At 41.2% G+C, this 16,818-nt stretch overlaps 1 protein-coding gene across 3 annotated transcripts in view; it reads left to right on the forward strand.

The window, feature by feature from the left end:
- Positions 1 to 16,818, forward strand: part of pusl1 (pseudouridine synthase like 1) — a 31,936-nt gene that overhangs the window by 9,334 nt on the left and 5,784 nt on the right. For 2 of the 3 annotated variants that reach the window (XM_034680291.1, XM_034680282.1), the window contains exons 4-6: positions 2,994 to 3,143; positions 9,079 to 9,249; positions 16,448 to 16,502. In XM_034680291.1, coding sequence (XP_034536182.1) covers positions 2,994 to 3,143; positions 9,079 to 9,249; positions 16,448 to 16,502 — 376 coding nt within the window. The remainder of the gene's footprint in view (positions 1 to 2,993; positions 3,144 to 9,078; positions 9,250 to 16,447; positions 16,503 to 16,818) is intronic. The other variant, XM_034680298.1, reaches the window with a different exon arrangement.

Genomic DNA, 16,818 nt, shown 5'->3' on the forward strand with positions numbered 1-16,818 from the left:
CCTTTAAATGAGAATGAGCTCTCTGACCACGCCCCCTCAGGAAGTGGGTGTGGCCTCGGCTGTCCAGAACGTTGATCTAATGTTTACATGTTGGCTGCTCACAGACCCGCGTTACTTCAACCCTCTGAATCTGATCCAGAATCTGATCCTGAAGGAGAGGCGCCTGCAGCAGGACCTTTCTGAACCATTGGTCACAGATTTAGTGTTTCTTGTTGTTTTATTTGTCAGCATGTTGACGTGTGTCTTGGTACACAGCGACAAACATGTAGCTATGTGGCTATGCTAACTCGCGCTAGCACTTATCCATGATAAATAAAAATCATCCACTAGATCTTCAAATCTGGGTTTGTAGACATGACAGGGACACATATTTCAGGTAGAGAACCATTAAAAAGTTGATTTTGCATGATATGTCACCTTTAATACATCTCTGCTCTATTGTAGAGAGATGGTGGGGATTTGTATGTTATTTACTTTAACATGTCAAGCATGATTATGAAACCAAACCAAATTATAGACAGTGGTCCTTAGGGATGAATCAAACATCTTGTGTAACTTTATATGTTTTAGAATTGAAATTTGCTTTGTGTATATTTCAGTAATAGCATCCACTGTAGTTGCAGAGGCCTCTGAATGCAATGTCTTTAATTGCACTTTAGTTTGAAGAAGTGTGGGCTCAGATTTCGACAAACTTTAAAATCTGCAAAAAGTCAACAAAATGTTAATTGCTGTATTATAAGCCATGAAGGCAACTGGATCTCTCACGTAATCCCCTGCCCAGTTATCACAACAGCTTGTGCAGTTTCACACAGTCAACACAGCCACCTCTTTGTCTTTGGGAGTCTTTGATTTGTATTTTCCAGCACAGTTTGCTCCAAGCTTTGCACAAAACAGACTCATATGCTTGTGAGGAACTTTGATCAAGACATCAGTCTACCTTGAGAGACCACACACCCTATGAAATTAATAGGAACTTATTGATTTCATCATGAAGGGGAATTTGTGTCTGATAGGAACCATGATTCATGACATGATCTTTCCTTAGCTGTATCTCTGTTTTGGACACAGACACACAGGAAGTGCCCAGCATTATCCTGGAGTCACATCAGAGAGCTCCAGCCTCTGAATCTGTGGAAGCAGAAGCATTTGTCTTTGTGGGGTTCTTGGCAGCCTTATAAGGACGGGTGTGCTCTTTTGTGAGAAGAGATGCAATGTTTGCTTTTTTGGACGATGACTTGTGTACAGTTCTGCTTGCTGGCAGCAGACCGGCTGAAGGCTCTGGACCCCATGGTGGTTAAACAGGCGGGTGGTGTAGTGAGGTGAATGGAAGAAGAAGACCTGAGAGAGCGGCTGGGTGTGTTGATGTGGAGAAGTTCAGAGAGGTATGGAGGAGCGAGGTTATGGAGGGCCTTAAAGGTGAGGAGCAGGATCTTGAAATCAATGCAGGTCTTGACCGGTAACCAGTGAAGCTGCTGAAGGACGGGAGTGATGTGATTGATGGATGGGGTTCTGGATTAGAGTTCTGGACCAGTTGGAGTTTATGGATGGATTTGAGAGGGAGACCAAAGAGGAGGGAGTTACAGTAATCAATGCATGAAGAGACCAGGGTGTGAACGAGTGTGGCAGTGCTGTTGGGTGTGAGGGACGGGCGGAGGCTGTTGATGTTATGTAGATGGAAATATGCAGACCGAGTGACATTATTGATGTGGGATTGAAATGATAGTGTGCTGTCAAGGATGACACCCAGACTCTTAACATGGGAGGAGGGAGAAACTGAGGAGTTGTCAATGATAAATGAAAAACTGTTGAGCTTGGAAATGGTGGATTTTGTGCCCATGAGGAGAACCTCGGTTTTATTACTGTTTAATTTTAGAAAGTTGAAAGTGAACCAAGATCTTATTTCATTCATACAGGCAGAGAGGGAAGTGGGTGGGAGGGAGGAGGTGGGTTTGGTTAACAGGTAGAGCTGCTATTGTTCACAGTTTTACTCCCCACGTCTGCAGATTTGAAGATCTAGTGGGTGATTTTTATTTTTCATGGAAAAGTGCTAGCGCTAGTTAGCATAGCCACATAGCTACATGTTCGTCACTGTGTACCAAAACACACGTCGACATGCTGACAAATAAAACAACAAGAAACACTAAATCTGTGACCAATGGTTCAGAAAGGTCCTGCTGCAGGCGCCTCTCCGTCAGGATCAGATTCTGGATCAGATTCAGAGGGTTGAAGCAACGCGGGTCTGTGAGCAGCCGTGTATATTCAGCCAACATGTAAACATTAGATCAACGTGCTGGACAGCCGAAGAGGCCACATCCACTTCCTGAGGGGGCGTGGTCAGAGAGCTCATTCTCATTTGAAGGCACAGACACAGAAAACAGCCTGTTCTGAGCAGGGCTGAAAAAGAGGGGTTTACAGGCAGACCAAAATCTGATTTCAAAGTGTTTTTTTGAGCAATAAACTTTAAAGACATGTTTTGGGGACCTCTTAGACCAATATATATTGATGAAAAAGAGCAGAATATGTCACCTTTAACACCAACTATCACTATGAAGGTATCCGACTGCATCCAAATGATGTGAAAGAATGGCCTTTAAACTCAGGCTTTCATCCAATTGGTAGAATTTGCACAAACTGAATGAGTAAAAAATATTTATGTAAAATAAAATGTTTTTTTCATAAGTCTTGCAATAAATCTAGACTTTTGGGATGGTTTTGTGGTTCATGTTGCAATAATGATATATTGTACAACCATAGCCAGCAGTGAGAGTATTGTCATCATCTGCATTCAAGGGCTGCTTTAATTTGAGGATGAAAAGAAGCATATTTAGAAAAATGATTTCATCAGACATCAGAATCCCAGACATGAATTATTTGTGATTTTGAAGAAAATACTGCACATCCATCCACATCCATCAACATGCAGTGGAACTTAATGTTCAGCTTTTCAGGCCTGAGCTGATGTCAACATACACTCTAACTTCTCCATCTATCAGGGTCACTCATGCCCAACGTGTGCCTGATGACTTCCACGCCCGCTTCCGTGCCCAATCTCGGACCTACGTCTACCGGATAGCCCTTGGAGTCCCCCACTACTCTCTGCTTCCCCTCACAGACCGTGATCTCTGCTGGAGCCTCCGCCAAACGTGAGACACAACCTTCATTCACTCTCTGTCTTTATCCTTCGTATGTGTGTTATTGGATGCATGATCACCTCACCTCTGAAATAAATTAAAGGGATATTTCAGTTTTTTTGAAGTGGGGTCGTATGAGTTACAGTACACTATTGCTCCTGTTAGCCACAATGAGTGCCGGTGAGCTCTTCCCCTTTAATGAGAAAATTCCCAGAGGACCGGCAGGTAAGCTAGGCTACAATTCTCTGCAGACGGGGCCTCCTATTTTGCATACTTTAGCTAAAGTTGAGAAAATATGGTCCATGAACTCATCACGGTGCAAATGCATGAACCAGTAGAACAAATTGGAGCTCTTCAGTTTGCTGTCAGTCTTTGTTTTGGCACTATTTTCAAACGCACCTCACAGACCGGTGTTCTTCCGCTGCATGAGCATGGATACACGCCGATCAGCTGTTTGGATCAACAAGCACGTAGCAGGATCAAGTAGCGGTCTCGGTCTTTAGAGTGAATTAAAGTCACTTTTCTGCACATTTAAAAGATGGGACGTACCTGTCTTTATCCCGGCTGTTCAAACAAGCAAACCTCCTGTAAGGCAGGGAACTCTGGATGATGAGTGATGCAGACTGGAGCCGTATGTGAGCCGCTGGTATCCTCTGATTCAGAAAGGTCCTGAAGTATTGTTGTCACTAAGTCCCTCTCCTGACAGCAGAAGCTCTCTGGGTTCGTTGGCATGGGCTCACAGTTAACATACCGGCACCACCAGGTAACGTGGGATCTCTCCTGCTCACTCGTTAGCACAGAACTTTCTCCCCTCTCTTCTTCTTCGTTGGTATGTTGGGTCTGCATGTGGAGTTCTTCCTCTGTAAACTCTGGTTCATAGAGGGATCCTCTTGTGTCCACAGTAAACGGCATGTCATCGTCGCTGTCAGAATCACTCATTTCTGCAGTTTGTAGTTTTTGTTCCTAAAAGTGTTTACTGCTAAAAATGCTACGTGCTTGTTGATCCAAACAGCTGATCGGCGTGTATCCGTGCTCATGCAGCGGAAGAACACCGGTCTGTGAGGTGCGTCTGAAAATAGTGCCAAAACAAAACAAAGAGGGTTTCTGACGGCAAACTGAAGAGCTACAATTTTTTCTACTGGTTCATGCATTTGCACCGTGATGAGTTCCTGGACCATATTTTCTTAACTTTAGTGAAACTACGTGAAATAGGAGGCCCCGTCTGCAGAGAATTGTAGCCTAGCTTGCCAACCGGTCCTCTGGGAATTTTCTCATTAAAGGGGAAGAGCTCACCGGCACTCATTGAAGCTAGCAGGAGCAATAGTGTACTGTAACTCATTCGACCCCACTTCAAAAAAACTGAAATATCCCTTTAAACCAAAGCAGATCCCCCTGGTCCTAAAATATGACGCCAATGCAGAAATGATAAAAACTGCAGTTCATCGAGCCTCAACTTGAGGCTGGCTGCAAAAACACCAGAAACCACATACACACACATTCAAAAAAGCTGACCTTTACAGCGTAAATACACATGTTTACACATACACATGTGCGTCTGAAAATAGTCCCAAAACAAAGGGAGTTTTTGACGGCAAACGGAATAGCTCCAATTTTTTCTACTGGTTCATGCATTTGCACCATGATGAGTTCCTGGACCATATTTTCTCAACTTTAGTGAAATTACATGAAATAGGAGGCCCCGTCTGCAGAGAATTGTAGCCTAGCTTACCTGCCGGTCCTCTGGGAATTTTCTCATTAAAGGGGAAGAGCTCACCGGCACTCATTGTGGCTAACAGGAGCAATAGTGTACTGTAACTCATACGACCCCACTTCAAAAAAAACTGAAACATCCCTTTAATATGAGCTCAGACTGGAGCTCAATCTAACAAGTTGGCCTGGGCTCACACGCAGACACACCCTCAGTGATCTCCTGCCAAGCAGAAACAACGGCACGTTAAACACATGAATAATCCACACGTGCCACGCCGGAAACTACAAATCAGGGCGAGTCAAACAAAATGTTTGATTTGAGCTGACACTCTAACAACAAACAAAGAGGAGGGAGAGGGAGAGAGGGGAAGAGGAAATGGATGAAATAGCCAATAGTTAAGATGATGTTCTTTTAGCTGTGATTGAAAGGAAGGAGTGTAAAGAAGCACATTTCAGAGAGAGAGTGTGTGTGTGTGTGTGTGTGAGAGCGTTCCTCTGCGCTTCACTTTTTTTTGGGAGAAAGTAGGGCAAGACAAGCTGCGGGCTTATACACACGCAGAACAACACCCACACACATTTCCCTGACTGTGTTTATTTTCTCTCCTCTATTCTCTATTTCCCTCTTTCACTCCTCTCCTCCTCTCCTTCTCTCCTCTCTCCGTGTCTTTTTATTTTCCCTCTCTTCTCCTCACTCCAGTGTCTCTGCTTCATTATTCCCCTCTTTCATTTTCAGCCTCCATCTCATCCCTCCGCCCAAGAGCATCTCTTCCTCTGCGTTCTCTCTTTGATCTGCCTCTCCCTCGTCATCACACACACACACACACACACACACCTCCTCCCCCTCCCCCAATCTCTCCCACTGCAAAAAGTATGAACTTCTGCTGCTGCTTGTTTTAATATTGAATTGAGTCTGAAAATATTGCATTCAAGCGAGATCATCTCCTTGTTTCTTTATGTTTTTAAGTGTGTTGTGAAATATGTCCATGATATCACACCAAAGATTTAGAAACTGTAGAAAATGTTATATTTGTGTGAGATTTAACAAAAATATATTCATGGCTCATTTACCTGTTCATTATTTTCATGATTGATGGATTAAATGTTTGGTTTATAAAAGTCAGGACAGTGTTGATGACAGTTTTTAAATACCCAAGAAGACATTCTAAAGAGTTTTGTTTTATTCACAACACAATCATGTTTTATTTCTATGGGGCGCCGTTTGTAAAGTTGTGCACACCGAAAATAAACAGCAACATTTCTCCACATTTAGCTCCAAAACATCATAAAAATGTAAAGTGAATTTTTAAAAGTCACTTTTTTATCACATTTAGAGGAATATTTGTGATCTTCTTCACATTTAATTTTGTTGTGAAAAATATATTAAAGGTGACATGTCACGCTTTTTTCATCAATATACATTGGTCTAAGAGGTCCCCAAAACATGTCTTTAAAGTTTATGCTCAAAAAAACACTTTGAAATCAGATTTTGGCATGCCTGAAAACCCCTCTTCTTCAGTCCTCCTCAGAACACTCTGTTTTCCCTCTGACCACGCCCCCTCAGGAAGTGGATGTGCCTCGGCTCTCCAGCACGTTGATCTAATGTTTACATGTTGGCTGAATATACACGGCTGCTCAGAGATCACGTTACTTCAACCCTCTGAATCTGATCCTGACGGAAAGGCGCCTGTAGCAGGACCTTTCTGAACGTCATAGATTTAGTGTTTCTTGTTGTTTTATTTATCAGTATGTAGACGTATGTCTTGGTACACAGCTACGAACATGTAGCTATGTGGCTATGCTAACTAGCGCTAGCACTTATCCATGATAAATAAAAATCATCCACTAGATCTTCAAATCTGCAGACGTGGGGAGTAAAACCAACCTCTACCAGAAAGGCAGCAGGACCTTTCTGAAGGATTGGTCACAGATTCTGTGTTTCTTGTTGTTTTATTTGTCAGTATGTCGACGTGTGTCTTGGTACACAGCTACAGCTACAGCTACAGCTACAGCTACAGCTACAGCTATGAACATGTAGCTATGTGGCTATGCTAATTATCGCTAGCACTTATCCATGATAAATAAAAATCATCCACTAGATCTTCAAATCTGCAGACGTGGGGAGTAAAACCGACCTTTGTGTTTATTAAGACAGCCTACAACTAGCATACCTCCCTCCTAAGCTCCTTGTTAGCACACGTGTGCAGGGAATGAAAAACGGAGGAGGGGTTGAGTTGTATTTTATACAGTCTATGGGCTGAACAAGCTCCGAGCTCTGACTCCGTGACAGACCGGATATTGTTGTTACGTAACAAAAACATGGAAGTCTGAAACGGCTCGTTTCACACACATTTACAGAAAGGTGGAGAAATCAGAACAGGGGCAGAATGGATTTTTTTTGTGTTTTGTGTCCCTGTTTGTAGACAGGGACACATATTTCAGGTAGAGAACCATTAAAAAGTCCATTTTGCATGATATGTCACCTTTAAGTTAAAATAATTGTTAAATCCAAATGCTAACTATAAATATAAATGTTAAATGTAAATCTAAATATTAAATCTAAATCTAAATGTTAAATCTAAATCTTAATGTTAAATGTAAATCTAAATATGAAATCTAAATCTAAAATCTAAATCTAAATGTTAAACCTAAATCTAAATGTTAAATCTAAATGCTAAATGCCAAATATAAATCTAAATGTTAAATATAAATCTAAATGCTAAATCTAAATCTAAATGTTAAATGTTAAATCTAAATGTTGCTCTGCGATCCTAAATATTTAGCTGATATGCAAATTCACACTGCAGCCCAGCGGAAATACCAAAATAAAAGCTTCATAAAGAGATACAGACATAGCACTAGCAACTTCGTACTATAGACTGGGTCAGTCATGTCTCTGAGTGTTGAGAAATCTCTTTATATCCTCCAAAACAGCATTTTTATGGTGGACAGTCCGGCTAGTAACCCGTAGGAGTCATACTGAAAGACTATGGTTAGGATATCTATATCGCTTTATGAAGCTTTTATTTGGGAGGGAGTTGAAAGTCCGTGTTGCCCAGCGACAGCCCCAAAACATCCCTGCTCTAGAGGAGATCTGCATGGAGGAATGGGCCAAAATACCAGCTACAGTGTGTGCAAACCTGGGGAAGACTTACAGGAAACGTTTGACCTCTGTCATTGCCAACAAAGGTTATGTTACAAAGTATTGAGTTGAACTTTTGTTATTGACCAAATACTTATTTTCCACCATAATTTACAAATCAATTCTTTAAAAATCCTACAATGTGATTTCCTGGATTTATTTCCTCATTTTGTCTCTCATAGTTGAAGTGTACCTCTGATGAAAATTACAGACCTCTCAGTTTGGAGAACTTGCAAAATCAGTGGCTGACTAAATACTTTTTTGCCCCACTGTAGATATACATGTGTGAATTGATTTATCACTAGCAGCCTTGTGATTAATTTCTGCAGTGCTGCTTTAAGCTATGCTAATAGCAATATAAACTATGCTGAGGCATGCTAATGTGTGTGCCCACCATGGGTGCTGCACGCTGACATTGAGAGTGTTATTAGATTTGTACACAAAAAGGATTCCCTCGTATAAGGAGTTATTGACTAGAGTTAATGCTTCACTTGTCTGACAAGAATTACTTTATTAGCTACTATATAGTAAACTATTTGCCATGCTCAACTTGCAGTAAGTTGAAACACTGAGTTATATAGGATGCATTAAATACAGTCCTGATCAGAGAATAGAGCAACTCTTTGAAAGAGAAAGTGAATCCAGGAATAAATTAGCTGTTGAGATTCCTGCAGCTCTCTAGCACATCTTCATTCAGAACTCTCATGCTCAACATCTTAATTAGTGAGTCACTCAGCACACTCCTCAGGTCTCCGCTCGCTGTATCTCTGCCTCTCTCACACACTCTGTCAGATCATATTTGAGCAGCGACAGAGGCATGAGACTGGAGAGAATCTGAGCGCCCGGCCCACTCCTACTCCCTCCTGCAAACGAGCCGGTCGGCGACATGCTCTGCTCTCTCACGTGGCGTTGTGCTACAGATAATTTCACATTATATAAGCCAGCCAATAAATTATTCTACTTTGATCCGGGAACATGGAGACCTGAAGACTTGTTGTACCCAATGTGTGCTCACCACATGGCAGCTGTCTGAAGGCAGGTCAATTTAGGTTCAAGTTGCATTAAAGTAAAAAGTCACTTCTTGTTGTTTCTCATCAGGGAGCTGGACGTAGGAGCCATGCGTGAGGCTGCAGCCCTGCTGGTCGGGGTTCATGATTTTAGCAGCTTCAGAGCCGTCAACTCTGACCTGCCTTTAAAAAGTCCTGTGAAGACGCTGGATTTGGCCAGCATACAGCCAGGAGGATCCTTTACACAGGCACATTTCCACCGGTAGGTTATATACCCTCAGGTAGACTGATCACACGACCAGCAGTCAAAGTTACAAGATGTATGAAAGTACAGCATCATGAAGAAGTTGTTGAATATTTTTGGAGTTATTTAGAAACAACAACAAAAAGCAAGATGTGAACATACACTGACACATTTTCACCTTGTGTGTTATGGAACATGTCAGCTAATGATTTGTGTTTACACAACCAGTTGACAGTTAGCAACACAAGCATTCATTTGGAGTCCAGTACTCTACTCTTAATGTAGCTTGATTCTGGTCTCCGTCAAACCCCAAGGGAAGTTTTGTGGAGTGCAAGCCTCCTGCTACAGCTGAAGACTGCTGACAAGTGACACCCACACACACAAACACACACACACACAACCTAAATTAAAAAAATCAATGAGTCGGACACACTGAAGTGATAAGTCCAGCTATTTTTTACAAACCCTGTCACCTTTCTTTCTTTCGCCCCTTTTTCCTGGCGGTAGTGACTTAAACATCACAGTATACACATGTTTATTATTTGTTTTAAAGGTGACATATTCTGCTATTTTTCATCAAAATATATTTGTCTAAGAGGTCCCCAAAACATGTCTTTAAAGTTTATTGCTCAAAAAAACACTTTGGGGGCGCTGGTGGCCTAGCGGTCTAAGTGCCAAACATACAGAGGCTACAGTCCTCATTGCAGGGGTCGCCGGCTCGATTCCCGGCCGGTCGACCATTTCCTGCAGGTCTACCCCCGCTCTCTACTCCCCACATGTCCTGTCTCTCTTCATCTGTCCTGTCAAATAAAGGCAAAAATGCCTAAAATATGACTTAAAAAAAACAAAAACAAAAAAACTTCAAAATTCAGATTTTGGTCTGCCTGTAAACCCCTCTTTTTCAGCCCTGCTTAGAACAGGCTGTTTTCTGTGTCTGTGCCTTTAAATGAGAATGAGCTCTCTGACCACGCCCCCTCAGGAAGTGGATGTGGCCTCGGCTCTCCAGCACGTTGATCTAATGTTTACATGTTGGCTGCTCACAGACCCGCGTTACTTCAACCCTCTGAATCTGATCCAGAATCTGATCCTGACGGAGAGGCGCCTGCAGCAGGACCTTTCTGAACCATTGGTCACAGATTTAGTGTTTCTTGTTGTTTTATTTGTCAGTATGTCGACGTGTGTCTTGGTACACAGCTACAATAACATGTAGCTATGTGGCTATGCTAACTAGCGCTAGCACTTTTCCATGAAAACTAAAAATCATCCGCTAGATCTTCAAATCTGCAGACGTGGGGAGTCAAACCGACCTTTGTGTTTATTAAGACAGCCTACAACTAGCATGCCTCCCTCCTAAGCTCCTTGTTAGCACACGTGTGCAGGGAATGAAAAACGGAGGAGGGGTTGAGTTGTATTTTATACAGTCTATGGGCTGAACAAGCTCAGAGCTCTGACTTCCTGTTACAGACCGGATGGCGTTGTGACGTATGAAAAACACTGAAAACTGAAACGGCTGGTTTCACACACATTTACAGAAAGGTGGAGAAATCAGAACAGGGGCAGAATGGATTCTTTTCATTTTCAGGGGGTTTGTAGACAGGGACACATATTTCAGGTAGAGAACCATTAAAAAGTTTTGCATGATATGTCACCTTTAATACAATTTTCACCTTCTTTTGTTTAAAATTTGACATGTAGGGAATATGCAGAAAATGTATTTTTTGTTTCTGCCACAAATTCTATGAGAAAGAATAAATTCTCCTCTCTCTTAGCTGCATGTGTTGCTTTGACCAGTTGATGTCAAGTAACTAACTTGACACTGGAAATAGGGGGAAAGAGGCAAGGATAGCAAGGCAAGTTTATTTATAGAGCACCATTCATACATAGAGAAATTCAAAGTGCTTTTCAGAGTTAAAAACAAAAACCAGAACAGTAACAATCAACAAAACTATACAGCAAACACTTCAAACATTAAAATTGTATATGTGGCCAGTATACTCTCTCTCTGTACTTACAGTATGTAACTTAACATACATAGTAAATAGTGTTGGGTCTTGAGCTTGCCTGGTTTTGTCCAACTCTAACCAAATAATACATTTACAAAAGCGCACCAGTGAACATGCTTAGTAATTATTTCTCTACAGTCTTCAAGCTAAGCTAAGCTATCAAACTGCTGGGTGTCTTTTCCAATTAAAAAGTGAGTCTTATCCTTTTTCTCATCACAGACTGAGTGAGAAAGCAAATGTTAAATGTCCCTCTGAGCACCGCATTTTCTCAGTCCCCACAAACATAAAGCCTGTGTTTCCCAATCTTGCATCAACTGATGCTCAAGAAGTTGGCCAAAGTTTTGAATCATTTAGCGTCACTCAGAGAAGTCTCAACGTGCAGCCAAGAAAATGTGGTGTGTTCTGTGAGGTGTTAAGTGAATCACAGGTCAAACAGCGAGATCTGGCTGCAAAACGAATATTTACTCCCTGAGCTTGACCTTTATTTATTCATTCAAATTAGAAACATTACTGCAAAGCTGCTTTGTTTAACCATCAAAGCAATTAAATTTGCATTATAGGAAGTGCAGCTTCACTTCAGGCTATTGTTGTGTGTTGTGCAGGTTATATACTTCAGGTTGAGGCATGTGAGTTGTTGATACATTACATATCAATGGTGGGTCACTTAACATGCCAAATGACACTTTCATTGGTGTTAATTATTTACATAATGCATATGGTGCACAATATGAGCATAAGCAGCATGATAGCAGGTCTCAGAGTCATGATGTAATTGTCTTGTCCACAATCCACCTGATGCATAAAGAGGCAGTAAGTACCAGGGTGAGACATCTGTAACATAGTGTACATTTTATAATGGTGTTACAATGTTACAATGTTACAATGTCATTTAGAAGATTCTTTTTTTTTTTCTCTCTTCTCTCTTCTTTCCTCTTGTCTGCATATATATTTCTGGTTTGTGTCATGTTCGTCACAAACTGTCAAATTTTAAAGGTGACATATCATGCAAAATGGACTTTTTAATGGTTCTCTACCTGAAATATGTGTCCCTGTCTACAAACCCCCCGAGAATGAAAAAAATCCATTCTGCCCCTGTTCTGATTTCTCCACCTTTCTGTAAATGTGTGTGAAACCAGCCGTTTCAGACTTCAGTGTTTTTGTTACGTAACAACAATATCCGGTCTGTAAGGGAAGTCAGAGCTCGGAGCTTGTTCAGCCCATAGACTGTATAAAATACAACTCAACCCCTCCTCCGTTTTTCATTCCCTGCACACGTGTGTGCTAACAAGGAGCTTAGGAGGGAGGCATGCTAGTTGTAGGCTGTCTTAATAAACACAAAGGTCGGTTTTACTCCCCACGTCTGCAGATTTGAAGATCTAGTGGATGATTTTTATTTATCATGGATAAGTGCTAGCGCTAGTTAGCATAGCTACATAGCTACATGTCGTAGCTGTAGCTGTGTACCAAGACACACGTCGACATGCTGACAAATAAAACAACAAGAAACACAGAATATGTGACCAATCCTTCAGAAAGGTCCCGCTGCCTTTCTGGTAGAGGTCGGTTTTACTCCCCACGTCTGCAGATTTGAAGATCTAGTGGATGATTTTTATTTGTCATGGATAAGTGCTAGCGCTAGTTAGCATAGCCACATAGCTACATGTTTGTAGCTGTGTACCAAGACACACGTCGACATGCTGACAAATAAAACAACAAGAAACACTAAATCTGTGACCAATCCTTCTGAAAGGTCCTGCTCCAGGCGCCTCTCCGTCAGGATCAGATTCTGGATCAGATTCAGAGGGTTGAAATAACGTGATCTCTGAGCAGCCGTGTATATTCAGCCAACATGTAAACATTAGATCAACGGGCTGGACAGCCGAGGCACACCCACTTCCTGAGGGGGCGTGGTCAGAGAGAAAACAGAGTGTTCTGAAGAGGACTGAAGAAAAGGGTTTTTCAGGCAGACCAAAATCTGATTTCAAAGTGTTTTTTTGAGCATAAACTTTAAAGACATGTTTTGGGGACCTCTTAGACCAATATATGTTGATGAAAAAAGCGTGATATGTCACCTTTAATATGTTAAAACTGTCACTGAGCACATTGGCATGACCATGTTAGCATTTAGGAACAAGAACACACATGTCTCTATAAGAAGTTACAGCTAGCATGGTTGTAGATTTGTGGAACTTGCTTCATTAGTGACTTACACAATATATACATTGTGCATCAAAAAGCTCTCTGTGTGCAAACCACATGACAACTCCTTGAACCCCTTGAGCTTTTGTTTTAGTCAGTCTGTCAGATTAATAAAACAAGCCGCCCAAAATAGTTTTGTGCTAGAGACAAGAGAAGCTGAGATACAAGCATCTCACACCAGAGCTGGCTTTGGTCCTGTTCTTATCTGCTATTATAGCACACAACAGATGCACATGTGTGACTTGGCAACATGAGACACAGCCTTTTTCTATCCATGTAAAGATACATCCCTCACCAGAGTCCATGAGCTAACAGCCCTGCTGTCTAAATCTGCCTCCGCACTCCTTACATGTCAAATGTAATCAGACGGCAAGCGCTGAGTCAAATTTGCATTTGACCCAATTCTTACCATGTGCCTGTTTGCTGTTTTCACTGTTTCCTACCCAAAATACAGAGTCAGGTTTAACTGGGGAAAAAAAGCTACTGTGATTGAAATGTTGAAACAAAAAGAATACAACCTGAAAGTCACCAGATTTCTATTTTTTATGGCATTACTCCTCATCGTGTTGGGCCTGTACTGCTGCTGCATGTTCAGTATGTGACATTTAACAAATCTGAGCATGAGGAGAGTCCCAGTCTCTATCTGATGTCTGGCACACGCATGAATGTCACATCAGCATTCAACGCTGTCCACACAGCAGGGGGAGGGAAGCACTGAAACATGCAAGCATAGAGAGTTAAAGGTGACATATTACGCTTTTTTCATCAACATATATTGGTCTAAGAGGTCCCCAAAACATGTCTTTAAAGTTTATGCTCAAAAAAACACTTTGAAATCAGATTTTGGTCTGCCTGAAGAACCCTCTTCTTCAGTCCTCCTCAGAACAGTCTGTTTTCTCTCTGACCACGCCCCCTCAGGAAGTGGATGTGCCTCAGCTCTCCAGCACGTTGATCTAATGTTTACATGTTGGCTGAATATACACGGCTGCTAGCAGACCACGCTACTTCAACCCTCTGAATCTGATCCTGACGGAGAGGCGCCTGTAGCAGGACCTTTCTGAAGGATTGGTCACAGATTTAGTGTTTCTTGTTGTTTTATTTATCAGTATGTCGACGTGTGTCTTGGTACACAGCTATGAATATGAAGCTATGTGGCTATGCTAATTAGCGCTAGCACTTATCCATGACAAATAAAAATCATCCACTAGATCTTCAAATCTGCAGACGTGGGGAGTAAAACCGACCTCTGCCAGAAAGGCAGCGGGACCTTTCTTAACGATTTGCCACAGATTTAGTGTTTCTTGTTGTTTTATTTGTCAGTATGTCGATGTGTGTCTTGGTACACAGCTACAGCTTAAGCTACGACATGTAGCTATGTAGCTATGCTAACTAGCGCTAGCACTTTTCCATGACAAATAAAAATCCACTAGATCTTCAAATCTGCAGACGTGGGGAGTAAAACCGACCTTTGTGTTTATTAAGACAGCCTACAACTAGCATGCCTCCCTCCTAAGCTCCTTGTTAGCACACATGTGTGCAGGGAATGAAAAAACGGAGGAGGGGATTCAGTATTATTTTATACAGTCTATGGGCTGAACAAGCTCTGAGCTCTGACTCCGTGACAGACCGGATATTGTTGTTACGTAACAAAAACACAGAAGTCTGAAACGGCTCGTTTCACACACATTTACAGAAAGGTGGAGAAATCAGAACAGGGGCAGAATGGATTTTTTTCATTCTCGGGGGGTTTGTAGACAGGGACACATATTTCAGGTAGAGAACCATTAAAAAGTCCATTTTGCATGATATGTCACCTTTAAAGCAGAAACACGTCTCAGCATATAATAGACCAGGCATGTCCAAAGTACGGCCCGGGGGCCAATCGCGGCCCAAGGTCCATTTAATTATGGCCTCCAAGCTTCCATCTTTAAATGTGTTATTTATAGCACAGATATTAATCACATTCTGAATCATCTGTACATTTGCAGTTTCTTTCAAGCACACAAACAAAATTTAAGTCAATCCAGTCTCAAAAGGCTTCATATGGACTACCTGTATAAAGCCAAAGCTCTGGGAATTCTGCAGGAATATAATGGAAACACAAGAACTCTTCAAGCTGACAGGTTTTCAAATGAACGTTTTTATCATGATGTGAAAGAGGACACAAGACAAGATCAAAATTATAAAATTGTGCAGAAAAGGCAAAATTTGGTGCATAAAAATAGTTCAGAATTCAGGACAAGAATTATTTAGTTCTTAATTTGTTGTCTGCTGGGCAGAAAAGTCTTAAAAACAACATGAAATAGAAGTGTGATGAAATCCAGATCGTGATCCTGCCATAGAAAAATAATAATACAATATTTTTCCCACATTGCCCGACCCTAATGAAAAACATTTTCCTCCAGAAGAAGATAAAGTTTGCTACTGTTTATGTGGCTTGTGGAGAACTGAGGATTATCTAGTTACTGATTTATTGAGACAAAATGTAAAATAATTATTAAATAGAGATTTCATATATAACTTTTATGATTCCTAAGTCTCAGTAGGAGCCACTGGCCCTGAGGTATTCTGACAACATCAAATGTGGCCCTCCTTAAAAAAAAGTTTGGACACCACTGTAATAGACATGAAACTGGGGGTCTTTTTCAGTCTAGATAAAGAACCCACTTTCAGATCATGTTCAGCTTTTTAAGGATGCATGCTCGTCCTCTATATAGTTGTCCTTATGGAACAGAGTAGTGCCATATATAACATGTTCAGTCCAAGATGCGGTGACACTTGAACCCCTGTGGTGATATTTAACCTTTCTTTAGTGTGGCACGTTCAAGTCTTCAGGACTCAAGTTATTAATGTAACATTTCATTAGAAGTGTTTGGGAATGTACCTTTAGGCTTTTGTGCCACTTCACCAAATATGCAGTTAAAAAAGGCTGTGACATTTACTAACTGTAAGTCTATTGTCCTACATCATGTTTGGACATTTATTCAAATGTAACTCTTTTTTTTTTTTTACAGAAAGATATCATTCTGGGAGCTGACTTTCAGAAGCAGATCTTTTCTTTATAAGCAGGTTTGTTCCTTTATTTTTCCTCATTTACTTTTAATTACAGTAAACATGTGTGCATAGCTGGTCTGTTTGAAATGAGTGCCATCTGCTGGTGAAGACTGAAAAATGATGGATCACAGTCATCAACATTGAAGGACTTGTTAAGGCAAGGCAAGGCAAGGCAAGGCAAGGCAACTTTATTTGTACAGCGCATTTCATACACAAGGGCAACTCAATGTGCTTTACATTAAAACATTACAAGCATTGGAAACATTCAGACAAGCATAAAAGAACATAATTAAAATGACAAATATGATAAAACAGAAAAGGAAAATTAGAA

Source organism: Notolabrus celidotus, chromosome 1 (assembly GCF_009762535.1).
Source record: "Notolabrus celidotus isolate fNotCel1 chromosome 1, fNotCel1.pri, whole genome shotgun sequence".
NCBI lineage: Eukaryota > Metazoa > Chordata > Actinopteri > Labriformes > Labridae > Notolabrus > Notolabrus celidotus.